Consider the following 13932-nt stretch of genomic DNA (forward strand, 5'->3'; position numbering starts at 1 on the left):
TGTAGCACTGAATCATAGTTTTCAGTTAATTCCTTTAAATAATAATTTGCGCTGACATTTTTCAATGTATTTAAAGTTTAAATTAGTATTCAAATATCCCGGTCTAATCTGATTGTAACATTATTTAATCTCATGCAACATTGTGCAAATGCTCTATCTGCACTGATGAAGATTCACCTCGACTTTGCATGGTGTTGGAAATTAAAACTGCCCTACTTTCTGATTAATTTGGCAATTATTATATGATCTCTTGAATGCACTCACAAATATGACATTTCTTTGGCAGACACTCAGTTGATTAAAAGTAACGTATTTCCCAGCTACATTCATGGAAATAACATCACACCCTGAAACTGACACAGTTGATCACTTTGAATTTCACAACTTTGATCCCAGTATGTAAATACTTATCAACATGGGAGAACATCAGAAGCAACATACTGTAATTCAAAGACATCACAGATCCTTATATTACAATAAATCTAGATCAATTTCTTGATTTTAAATCCAGATCATATGTTTTTCAGCAACATTACATCATTGCAATATTAGAAACTTTACTTGAATTGACCAGAACTACTGAAAAGACAGTGCTACCATGGTTAGAATTAATATTTTCTTTTAATATAGATATTTATTTTCAGTCCGTTTAGTGGAAATGTTTTTTGTCTTTAGTCCCTTCAGAAGTGGTGTTCCTCATAGGTCGCTCTCAAGCCCTCTGCAATTGACTCCACATTCAGTTGAAAGAATATACTTTACAAACTTTTCCAGTTTTACATCCGTTAGGAGAATAAAAACATTATGTATGTTTACTAGATGATATAAAAGAGGAAGGCACTTATTTGTACTTTCTTTGTGAAGTATGTTGGTGGCAACCTGAGGAAGCAGTGTTTTTGAGCTGCTGTCTTGAGATGCATCCAAACATTTGCCTCAGATTAAAACGTTTTTAGTTGCTGTAACAGAGGCTTAAATCTCACAGAAATCTCAGTGTTTGTCGACACCTGACTTTGAAGGTAGAGGGGAAAAAAATACTCTCTTAGTATTCTGGCAGTTTGCTAGCTCAAATATTTCTTGGTAATATTAACTGAGGTAAAACGAGAAGTGTTTTCTCTATTTTATGGTCGGACAATGAGAAAAAAGGTGTTTTGTTTCTTTTTACTATAAATGTAAAAATCTAGTTTTCTTTTCCGTCTCCCTTTCAGTCATTATCTTGAGTCTGGTCACCATTTAAACCTTTTGTGTACCTGAATCATATTTGCTTCTTTACTTTGACTCTTTAGCTGTTTCCCCATCTCCCTCCACCTCCTGCCCAGCAAATGATGAATATTCGCCAGACTATCCCCGCAGCACCACATGAAGCTTAAAGAGCTATTATCTATCTCTCACTAAACCATCCTTGCACCTCTTCTATCTTCATGCCAGTGCCCCTTGCTGTCAGGTGACACTGAAACACTCCATTTCTTTAATTGCCTGCTTCTTTATGTTGTTTTTCTTTTCACTGGTGACGCCATTCTTCGGATCTGTTTCTTTGCTTTCTGAGCTCTTCTTAATCTCCATCACAAGAAAACGTTAGGTTGGGAACAGTGTGGCCCCTGGAGATTCACTAGAAACTGAGGGCATGCATATCTCATCCATCACTTTTCACCCACTTCCCTTCTTCACCCCCCTCTCCCCTGCTTCATTCATGAACATTCCAGTTTCTCTTCATTCATGTCCCCCCCCCCCCCCCCCCCCTGCCCTCCCAACGCTGCCCTCATTTTTTTCCACAACACCTCAGCACACCTGCAGAGACAACCATTTACTGCTGCAAGAGATTTCACAATGACCACATGCTGTTACCTGGCAAAATAACTGCACACATTTACAGCCATTAAACACAACATATTCAGATAAATAATTTCTGCAAGTCTAAGCGATTATCTAAACATATTTGTTATTTGTGGGTATAAAACAGCCGTTTTTGTGTGTTTTTAAAGAAATACTTCTATGCAAATTTAGGAAATTCTTATTATATAAAGCTGCCAAGCTAAGAAAAAAAAAGTAGCCACCTGGTTTTAACTGAGCAAACAGCAAGCAGATATGAGGGTCCTACTGAATAATTACTGCATCTGTCATATAGAAATAAATTATGTGACCTCAAATGTTGCAATGAGTAGCTTCTCATCTCTTAAACAGCCAAGTCAAAAGATACATCCATGGTCGTGGAAAAGATGTTAGTTTACTTAAGAAGAGTCAAATCATTGGCATCAGGCAGAGAAAACATCTAAGGAGATTACAGAAACCACTAAAATTAGGTTAAGAACTGTCCAACGCAATATTAAAAACAGGAAGGAAAGACATTGTCTTCTAAAAAATGTGGTTGAAAAAAAATGTTGAATGTTTGGGAGTGAATAGCTGTTCAGCCATCAGAGAACCATTAATTAGTGAAGCAAACCAGATAAAAAGCCTCATTTTGCAAAGATTAAACTCTTATTTTTTCGCTTTGTTTAATTTGTTAATCCTAAAAACAAAACAAAACAGAAAGCGTAGAATAGACCCAGTGATGATCCAGTTTCGATTTTCTGGTAGAGTCCACCATGTTTTTATTGAAAATGGGGTATTTTTAATACAAATTCAATGTAACAGAACCTCCAGCATACCTACCAGTGGTCTTGATGTGTATTACCACATATTGATAATTTGCTTCAAAATTTGGAGCATAAACCCAATGTTGTCAATCTCTTAAGATGCAAGGTAAATAGAGTTAAACTGAGTTAGCACATTTATACATTGAAAAAAAGGGATGTGTGGCCCCTATGGGTAGAAAACCTAAAGATATAACAGAGCGTGGTCAATGTTCTGCAGCTAGTTGTGTAAACGTGAGCAAATGTACATCTACATGTCTCTCTGCATTTCTCGCTGGTGCGTCTGTGCATGTGTGTGCATGACATTGTGCTGACATTGAATTAACTTTCTGCATAGCTCTAACTCAGCTCTGCTTATATGGTGGCTTGGGGATATCCCAAATTTTCCTCAATTTATTCATGCAGATACAAGGATGTGCATTTGAATATATGCATGTGTGTGTATATAGGTGTGTGTCAGTGTGAATGTAAATGAGTGTGTTCCTTTAAAGCTTTGTACCTGCACCATCTGGCCATATAATAGCCTTCTTTGCCCCCCAGAATGAGGCGGTTATGCTTGGCAGTGACTTTCACGCTGATCCATGCACGCACGCATTAACAAGAAAGGGATGGCACTGGAGAAGCATGCCAAATATTAAAATATTAAACTCAAACATTTTGCAGAAGAGCAGCAGGACTGAAAAATTTAAACATTTTAGCTGTGAGTCTCAGAAAGTGATAAATAACTACATCTGTCCTTAAAGGAAGTTTACTAAAGTTCTATTTGTTTGCTCTAAAATGCAACAATAAACGAGTCACTTCGTCTTTTGCTCTTATTTCAATTTAGTTCAGTTTATTTAAATGGGATGCTAAGATGACATTCTAAAGTTATACTAATCTACAGCAGAGCAAATTTAAAAGCGAAACTCATGTCAAATGTGTAAAATAAGAAAAGAAATATTTAAAATCACCCTAGCAATGGAAACCCAGGACCTGAAAGAAAGTCACGTGTCTCCAAGAAGGACAAAAAAACAAAAATGCAGTCAACATCTACCGCTGATTACCACCAATATTGCGACTAAATTAGAAATAAAAATGTGTGTTTCTCTGCTGGTTAGAAACTTTTACAATCCTTGGTTTGTGCACAACACAGAAGCGAAATGCCAAGTAGCTGTGAAGTTAAGGAGATTTCTTTTTCGCAAACTTATAACATATCAACCTGTCCTTTACTGCTTTTGATGGGTGGTGTTGTAGTTGTAAAAAGTATAATTTAGGCAGTATGAAAATGCAATACATAAGCATAAATACAAGACAAAGAAAGTTAAAGTAAAAAAAAAAGCTTTTACACAACCCAGAAATTCTTTTGCACTTTGTTCTTGAAATTTTCTTTTGATTTAAGTTGGTTTTGATCATTATGTCTTTAGGGTTTCTAAAAGTTTTTTGACTCAGAAAGCAAAAGTTTTTTTTATGGACTTTGGATGTTTGTTTTAGTCTCACATATTGAAAGAAAAATGTACCTATCCCAAAGGTATATAGACACCACAGGTTTTAGAATGAGAAAAAGTCAGAGTCAAGCGATGCAACTGACAAGAAAACACCACTTCACTATAAATTAAGCGAAGCAACGACGCAATCAGGATGGCTCTGGGCATCCCCCTTTAATTTTCAAACCATCAATCATCTTATTGGGATTTTATGTGATATATCAACACAAAATGGAGCATAGTTGAGAAGTAAAAGAAAAATTACACAAACTCTTTAAAATACTTTTTCAGATAAAAATGTAAAAAGTGTAATCTGCACATTCTGGTCTGAACTGACTTGGCCGATATGCTTAGATCTAAACCAGTCCTTTGTAACTCTGGCTGCACGTTTAGTAAAACCTCCACCCCAGTTTTAAATGTTTGGCACATTTACTTCCAGGATTATCCTGTAACCATTATGCTAAAGAAAAGTATAATTCAACATAATACTGCCAACACCATGTTTACATTTTGCAAATAGATCAAAAACCTTTTATTTTGATCTAGTTTCACCTGAGTTCCTTTTCCATATGGTTGGTGTGTCCAATTTATGTTCTTCTCCAAACTCTTTTACAACTATGACATGACTAATAATTGTCCTATCAACTGAATCTCACAAAAAACACAGACATGTATATATTTTTGAAAATGGTCATGCCCACCAGTTTAACAGAAAAACAGCAGATTTTGATACGGCTCTCATTTTTGTTTCTATTACAAGATTCAGCTGTCTTTCATTACGAAACAAAATAATTGCCAGTAAGGTCATTGGCATCAAGCTGCCCGATTTGTCTCAAGTCTCTTGTGACATTGTCCGCTGTCCTGAGCAACCACTGAACAGAGAAATTTGAGCTCCGACCCTCTGATAGAAGATTCAAATTGCCAAAGGCAAGGACTAAGCGGATTAAAAACTCCCTAAAGCTATCGTTTAGTTACACAATAAAACTGACTTGTTTTCAAATATAACACTGAAGCTTGATGTATGAAGACAATTTGTGACATTATTTCAGTTTGTGACATTACTGTGATTTAGTGTTTTTACTGATGAGGCTGTGAATGTGTATTTTATTAATTTCCCTGCTCATAGTTCAATCCAACTGAGCTACGGTTTCCATTATCAATTGACAAATTCAACAGTGTTATAGGATATTTAAAGGTTGGGAAATTGTTTTATAACCTAATAGTGCTTTACCAGTTTCTCTGGTCTATCTGCTGTGGTTCTTGATTTTCATAATGTTGTTTGTTCACTGACAATTAAGTAAATGTTCTTGTCCAGTAACAATTTCACGTTGGATAATGCATCTAAAGGACATCTATAGACATCTTATGTTTAGTTAAAACATAAGATCTATGCTACTGTACAATGCGCATTTATTTGGTCTAAAAGTGAAAGTTTCTTTGTTGTCTAAATCAGGTTTTTAGAATTTTATAAGCCATTTTAGAAGACATGGATAGAGATATAGTGGCATAAGCTGGAATTAAACTCAGGACTTCTGTTCTACAAGCATACACTGTTCACCTGTTGAGCTACATAAGAGAGTCCAATAGTTTTACTGCCCATCCTGTGGAACACCATCCATCCATCCATCCATCCATCCATCCATCCATCCATCCATCCATCCATCCATCCATCCATCCATCCATCCATCCATCCATCCATCCATCCATCCATCCATCCATCCATCCATCCATCCTCTATGCACCCTTGTCCCTCAGTGGGGTCGGGTGGGTTGCTGGTGCCCATCTCCAGCTAGTGTTCCGGGCGAGAGGCGGGGTCACCCTGGACAGGTCGCCAGTCTGTCGCAGGGCAACACAGAGACACACAGGACAAATAACCATGCACACACACACTCACACCTGGGACAATTTAGACAGACCAATTAACCTGACAGTCATGTTTTTGGACTGTGGGAGGAAACCGGAGTACCTGGAGAAAACCCACGCATGCACAGGAAGAGCATGCAAACTCCATGCAGGAAGACCGGGGCTGGGAATCAAACCCAGAACCTTCTTGCTGCAAGGCAACAGCTCTACCAACTGCGCCACTGTGCAGCCCTCTCATGTGGAACACCTTTTTAAGCAAATGAAAATGTAACTTTATTCTTAATATGCGTTAGAGACATCCTGTCAGTGCTATGAGGGTGATATAAAAGGCATAGATCTGTTGTATATGAGAGTGAAGAGGATCTGATTGGAAATCACCATTCAACCTCTTTTTTTCTTTTTTTTTTCTTTTTTAAACAAATTGATATATTTATTAGAATATCACAATAGTTAGGTTTCTGTTACTAGCATTTAACTAAGATTGAAGGCAAGATAAAAAACCCTTGTGATTTTCTTCTTAAGCATAAAATTATGTAGTTTTCTTTCCACTTGATTAGCGGCTTCTTTGGATTAAATAAACGGTAATAAAAATACAGTTAAGTATGTGATTGCAATGAAAGTTTGACAAGGTTCCAGGACATCAACACTTTTGTAAGAGGAAGACATTGAATTAAATTTCTGAAAAGGATTTCCCATTCAAGACAAGGAAGTTTGTCTCCTCGCCTGTGTGGATCTAGAAATGTAGGATTACTCAAGTTAGAAATACAAAATAAAAGGCAACGGGTTACAACCTCCTGTGTTGGTTTGCTGTGTTCAACAGTTGTTTGCTCCATTCACACCAATGTCATTCAGCCTACGATCTGCCTACGATCAGGAAAAACTGTTTGACTCCCATTTTAGATAAATAAATAAATAAATAAAAGAAACATGCAGATCCACGTCCCGCTCAGTGATGCTTCTGGTCAATGACACTCCTGTCTCAGTCCCGAGGATTGCCAGCTTTAACTCCCGGGAAAGGGATTTGCAAGTTCCCGAAAACAGGCTGAGCTCGCGTCAGTGAAGGCAGAATAACACCGACTCTCTTCTGGTATCGCAATGTACGGGAAAAGGTGTCCGCTTGCGTGTTAGAGCTTGAGAGCTGCACGTGAACGCACCGACATACCCATGCACACGCGCACACAGAAAGAGAGAGAGGAAGAGAGACAGCTTGGACCGCGAGACAGCCAGCCAGCAGCCAGTCAGTCAGACTGATCACGTACCTTCCAGACAGCAGGTTCGCCAGAGGCCGGAGTGCGTCATCACCTCCTCGTTCTTGCGGCTCGTGTCGTTGTCGCCGCTGCTCTTCACGCGGCAGACCCCGCGCGAGTACAGCCAGTAGTCCGTGCCGACGGCGATGGTCATGAGGCTGAAGGCGGCGAACGCGCCCACCGTCGTCACGAGCATCTGGACGCCGCGGTCACACATCAGCATCTTCATATAGGCGGCTCCTTGGGTGCCTTATTCCTTCTCTCCTCCGCTTCTTCCTCTTTTTTTTTTTTAATAGATTCAGCCTTTAATTTTCCTAATTTCGAGACTTGAAGAGTCAAAGAGAGGAGCAGGGGGCAGACAGGCACTTGAAAACTGAAAAATTATTAAATATTTGGCAAGCATATGGAGGAAAATAGCAGCTTCGGGAAGGTGGGAGGCTGGATGAAGCGACCACCGGTTGTCCCCAACAGCTCGACACTGCCCACACTCACTCAGAGCGGGGGGTGATGCCACATCCCGCCTCTCCTGGCCTCATATGTCCCAGTTAATATATTTTTAAGCCTTCTTTATTTCTGTCGCTCGTCTTCCTAAATTACTCGCCTTTGTAGGACAAAACGCCTGTTTTCTAAACAGTTTTCGCCCCTATCTCACCTCTGGGTTTCCTCCTTCGACCATGTCGCTTTAAGCAGAACAAAATCCCATTCCTTAGATGAGGACGACCTGTAGGCTATCCATGGTGGGTTTATTGACTCGTCGACATATTTTTTTTCTCCTCTTCCATGTCAAAAGCCACCACAAGTCGTCCAAATCCGCGTACGCAAAACGTTTAGTGTTGGACACCAAGAAATCATCGACTGTCCAGGATGCAGGCTACTTAGATGAAAAACGGGTAAAACGCTATTCAAGTTGGACTGGTCCGTAACAAGCCTGAGCCAGTTGTGCCCGTTGGTACAAATGGAAAAAAGAGAAAAGAAGAAGAAAAAAAAGATAGCGGTTGCCTCCCCCTTGTCCTCCTCCTCCTCTTCATCCCCATCCTCCTCCTCCTCCTCTCTGTCCAACCAACTCAAACTAAAATTAACCGCGCGTGCCTCCAAACTCCGCCCGCGGCAGCACTGCTCGGCGGGGATTGGGCGCGCGGAAAAGCAGCGCATGCCAGGAGCCAATCGCAAACCTCCGTTCTGCTTTGTGTCCCGCCCACCGCCGCAACTCTGGCTGTATTAGAAGCATGAAGGTCCGCCTGTTACACAGATCTCAAGAGAAGATATATCTGGAGTGTGTAACACAAACATTTTCACAACACAAAAGGGTGTAAATTAAATAATTATACAGACAATGATTTAAATGTGCCACTAACTAAACTTCAAAATAAATACATCTTCATATATAAATAGAGAAAATTATGTTTTCAGGGCTCGTGTGTCAGCCAGAAGGAATGCGCTTTCTCTGGTTACAGGAGCAAATGCAGAGTGGCTATAGAGTCAGTCTCAAGGAAACTCTGGCAAACCATCTGATGACTCAATAGGAATACTAGGGGACAAGACCCAGGACCGGGGATCCGATCAGGTGGTGGAAAGAGCCCTTTGAGAGACTCCTCAGTGTGGGGGAAGACTCTGGATCGCAGAGAACAAGCAAGTCCATCACTGGAGCAGAGGTTGCCGATACCTTTAAAACATTGCCCAGCTGAAAATGACAGGAGGAGATGAGACTTTTCCCAAAACTCTGACTGCAGTGGACTTTGATGGGTTGTTATCATTGATGTCTCTTCACCTCTCTTCAGGGATCGCTAGAGGTACACTTCTGGTGTGACAGACTTGGGTCCCAGTATCAAAGATTGGGGATCAAGGAATGCTTTCCAAATATTACACTTTTTAACCGTTATGGGAAAATCCACTGTAAGGTGTTGAAAGTGAACTCCTAACCTCTAAGAGTCAGATGAATAGGTTTTCATCCAGGCCATGCAACAGTGGGCCGGATCTTTACTCAGACAGTTGTTGAGGGGAAAATGAGAGTTTGGGTTTTTCTGATTTTACCGATGTAGAGAAGTCTTACTTACAAATGTGTTCCCTAAACCATTTTGTGGGGGTGCTGCAGGAATATCGGGCGTCAGGGATGCTTTCGAGTCCTCGTGCAACCAAAGCAGCAGATCTATTGGGTTCTACTCGCCATAAGGTGAGCGCAGCAACCAGAGGTGTGTGTTGTTGCATGGGACAACCTGAAAAGAGTTCTAGGATAGCTTAGGCACGAAATTGACGAAATTTGAATGACTAATTTTACATTTATTGGTTTGATCACTCATTTAATTATTAACACAGCTCAACTATTATAAATAGATGCATTAATCTATTCATTATGACAACTATGAAACTATTCAATCGATTACATTTTGGATCTTTTGTCTTCCCTGAAGGGCTCAGGGTGATGTGGATGCCCATGCTGCTGTCCCTGGTGCTGAACGTGGCGCTGTCCTCAGTCCTGATTTCAAACTGCACTCGCCACCCTTTCACTTCTCCGACCTCCTCCTCCTCTCTATCTCTCTCTCTCTCGCATCCGCCCAGCAGCCCCTGCACCGCACTGATTAGCTACAAGAGAGGGGGAGTGAGAGATTGGCAAGCGATGCGTGGAGAATCGCGCCTGAGAGAGAAGCAGAGACGCCACTTAAAGAGCCACAGACCGTTTTTAATGACTCCACTCCAGCGAAGCCGCATCACTGTACACAAAAAGAGAAGTAAGGCACAGCAAAACTCAAAATTTGAAGTACCCTTCAGAAGGTTTTCAAGTTCATGACTCCGTTTAAGTTTTGCTTTTAAGTCTGCCCAACATGGATTTCTATGAAAATTCAGATTTTAGCTTTAAGAACTTTGAAGCAAGTTTTTTTTGTTTGTTTTTTTAATCATGTGAAGGTAAAAGTGGCTTAAAAAAAATAAACCAAATTTATTTTAAAAACAATTCACATACAGTAAATAAAGCAACGGTAGCAGATCAGTTAAGAACAGCAAATTACCACCAAAAAAACATCTACATTCAAAATGTTTATTTTTGAAACTTTTGTCGCATCCCTAAATTATTTTTAAAAAAAGATATTAGGTAAACTACACAATGCACAAATATTTAGCATAAACCTGACCTAAACAGTTACTACATGGCTCAAACTGAAGTGGTTACAAAACACAACCACCACACCCCTCCACAACTCAGCTCCATCAGACTAGTGGCAGCAGCGATTAGCAAACACCTGTTGGACCTGCACGTTTACCGTCATACAAACAGCTTCTCAGTCCAATACTCCCAAGAAGAGTTGTATGTTTTTTCCCCTCCATTTTCTTTTAAATATTTACATAGTTAATTCATTGAGCGCTGCACAGTGGCGCAGTTGGTAGAGCTGTTGCCTTGCAGCAAGAAGATTCTGGGTTCGATTCCCAGCCCCGGTCTTTCTGCATGGAGTTTGCATGTTCTCCCTGTGCATGCGTGGGTTTTCTCCGGGTACTCCGGTGTCCTCCCACATATGACTGTCAGGTTAATTGGCCTCTCCAAATTGTCCCTAGGTGTGAGTGTGTGTGTATGGTTGTTTGTCCTGTGTGTCTCTGTGTTGCCCTGTGACAGACTGGCGACCTGTCCAGGGTGACCCCGCCTCTCGCCCGGTATGCTAGCTGGAGATAGGCACCAGCAACCCTCCTGACCTCACTGAGGGACAAGGGTGTAAGAAAATGGATGGATGGATGGATGGATGTAATTCATTGAGCTATAAGAAGCCACCATGTGCCTGGAGACTGCTTAACACACTCCTCCACTCTATGATTAAGTAAAAGTAAAATACAAAAAACAGAAAATGTATTTGGCAAAAACTTCTACTGAAGTTCTGAGCAGCTGATTATAACATCTGATTTAATATTTTCAAATGTTGTCATCAGACAGCCAAAAATATAAAGTTATGTGCAAATTCTGATATCTGAAAGATTTATACAAAAAAAATGCATAAGAATGAATGGTTAGGCTTAGAGCCCACAGGTCTGTGTTTGGTGTATTTTTTATTAAATTATGTTTTTTTCTTCTTTCAGTGAAGTTACTCACAGTAGGTTAAAGTAGTACTACTTCATAATCATGCTAAAACGTGTCTTGTAGTAAAACTACTTTTGGAAGTATTTTTCCCCTCTCAAAAAAGTTCTTACACCTCTCTGGTCACATGAAGCCTGAACAGATTGGTTTATTAAATGATCACTGCACTCTGTATTCCTCTAGCAGGCAAGAAGTCTGCAGTCACCTAAAGTGTCCTTTCTTTGCCCTTCCTCTCTTTTTCTCCTCATCCCCACTACTCCTGTGCACCCAGTTATTCCAAGTTATTCGCAGAAGGAGGAGGACAAACGGAGACACGAAGGCGGCCGTCGAAAGGAGGAGGAGGAGAAGGAGGAAGCAAGACGGTGTGGTTTCTGCTCAGTGAACTGGAACCCTTCCTCGCCTCTGGCCAATCTTGGGGAGACGGAAAGGAGGGGAGGACGGAGGAGCGAAAGTTAGAGGAGCCTGACAAGCTTGCAGAAATTAGTGAGCAAACAACGAACTGTGTTGAAGCGGGGAAAAAAAAGAAGAGGAAGAGGAAGAAGTGAAGGGTGTCTGACAGAGAGAGGACGATGATGAATCTGTTGCGAGCATTAGGCGTGTGCAGATGTGCTTCTTTGTTTTGTGTGTCTTAGCAGATGGAGGAGTCTTCAGGGCAGAAGGGGACATATGGCGATGTGGAATGATGTTGGCATGATGCTCGTGTGTCAGAGAAGTGATTTATGCCGTCTCTGCAGACGGAGAGCCCAAGGAATAGGTCAGGGAGCACGAGCATCGTATTGGTTTATGTTTGTTTTAAAAGTAAGGTACATTTTATGACTTTGTGGTAACCAAAAAAATAAATAAACCTGCCAACAGCTATTTTGCTGGAGTTAGCTGAAAATAAGCACAAATAATCCAGAAAAGGTCATAAAAAGATCCACAGACATGAACGTGTCTTATGTCGTTAACAGATACATGTTTACTGACAAAGAGAAACTTAACAAGTGTATCTGTATTCATCATTCATTTCGTGCTCCAAAAAGTGAAATCTAAAATCCCGCTTAAATCCCATCGCACATCTAACAACAACTTCTGGTTGATGGTGCTTCCAATTTTTGCATTTTGGTGATTCTGTCTTTACGCTGGATGGATTCACCGCAGCTTCCTGGTGACCTGGCTCTCACCACATTTTCACAGGAAAACTCACAGCTTTCTTTACGTTTATAAAACAAGAACAACTCCCCATTCTGTATCTACAGTCTCCAGAAAACCCAAGTAGATTTTCTGCTATTAAAACTAGTATTTTTTAAGCTATGTCAATGACTTAAAATCCCGATTATTATCCATTGAATTTTCAGGTTCTAGCTGGACAAAACGTCACAAAATCCAAACAAGCGGGATACTTTTAGGGTTTAAAAATAACAGTAAAACCAGAGAACCGGACATTAGGACCGTTTTTTTTTTTTGCGATTGCGTGTAATTGAATGAAAAGCAGCGAGACCGGCTCATTAAGAGCGAGGTGAAGCAACGTGAAAGTGTGTCTAATATGTTTGCTTAACGGCAGCGACAGTAGTGCTGCAAAAGTCACACAGAGAGAAAAAGAGAGAGAGATAGGGAAAGGAGAGGGCAAGCAAATTAAGATGGTGTGAAATAAATCCAATAAGCTGCACCGTCATGCTCCCCTCTTGAGCGCTTTTAAGATGCAGTAAATGAAATAAATTAGAGGTTTGTTTAGATCAGCCATACTTGTGCAAGAAAGAAACTCCAATTCAGACATTTTGGAAAGGATTTCACTACAAACCCAGATATCTTTTTCTGAAAGTGGAATATTTTAGACTTTGTGGAATGAATGGTTATAATCTCTAAAACAGTTTTATTATGTCGCTTTTGATCGGAGAACTTTGCAAAACCTGTTTTTGTAACAAAAAATATGTCTTGATGTTTTCTGCAGATTGGTCATATTCAGAGTTTTGGATTGAATTAGGTGAAAATAAAGGTTTTGTAACTCCAAAAAGTTTTTTGTTGCTAATATATGAATAGCTATGCTTTATGGGATTATCAAATCAATAATTAATAGATCCCTGGAGCGCAAAACAATACAACACACAAATTCTACACCATTAATATTTAGGCAGCGAGCACAAAAACTCGCAATAAAAGTGGAGAAAAAAATGAACCACCCAGAAGTTTTAGATATACAAATAGAAAATATTTCAACCTAAGAAATATGGTGTACTTTAGCTCACTTTAGATCATTTTGTTTTTACAGCACTTTCTTTTTCTTTCATGTTAGATGTGGAAAGGTCTGTTGCTTTATCTTTTATTATGTGGGGAAAAAATGGTTTCCATAACAGTTAGTACAGTGGAAAAACAAAAAGTGAACATTTATTAAATTATCTTTACCAGCAATAAAACTGTTTCTCACTTTGTCTTATCGCCACACATGTACAATTACCCATTTAAAAATCATTTTATGGATGAAACAAAACATAGTCAGTGAGTATTTTTTCAACGTAATTTATTATTTTACAACCTCCCCCAAAACATGACAACACATATTTTCCTATCATTTAACTGCTTCACAAAACACATTCTCTTAAAGTTACTTTCGTGAAAAAAATCATCTTCAGGTGCAGGAATCAAATGTTATGATTGTAACCTCGACTAGAAATCCAAGCAGAATTTAAAACATGGCCGCCAAC

General features: G+C 39.8%; 1 protein-coding gene across 1 annotated transcript in view; it reads right to left on the minus strand.

Annotated features, from left to right (window-relative positions):
• The window catches only part of cacng3b (calcium channel, voltage-dependent, gamma subunit 3b), a 34940-nt gene extending 26704 nt beyond the window's left edge, over nucleotides 1-8236 (minus strand). The window contains exon 1 of the mRNA XM_008415734.3: nucleotides 7210-8236. Within this exon, the coding sequence (XP_008413956.1) occupies nucleotides 7210-7426 (217 nt within the window). The 5' untranslated portion in view covers nucleotides 7427-8236. The remainder of the gene's footprint in view (nucleotides 1-7209) is intronic.
• Between the last annotated feature and the right edge of the window lie 5696 nt (nucleotides 8237-13932).

The sequence above is a fragment of the Poecilia reticulata genome, chromosome 8, assembly GCF_904066995.2.
Source record: "Poecilia reticulata chromosome 8, P_reticulata-male-v2, whole genome shotgun sequence".
Taxonomy (NCBI): Eukaryota; Metazoa; Chordata; class Actinopteri; order Cyprinodontiformes; family Poeciliidae; genus Poecilia; species Poecilia reticulata.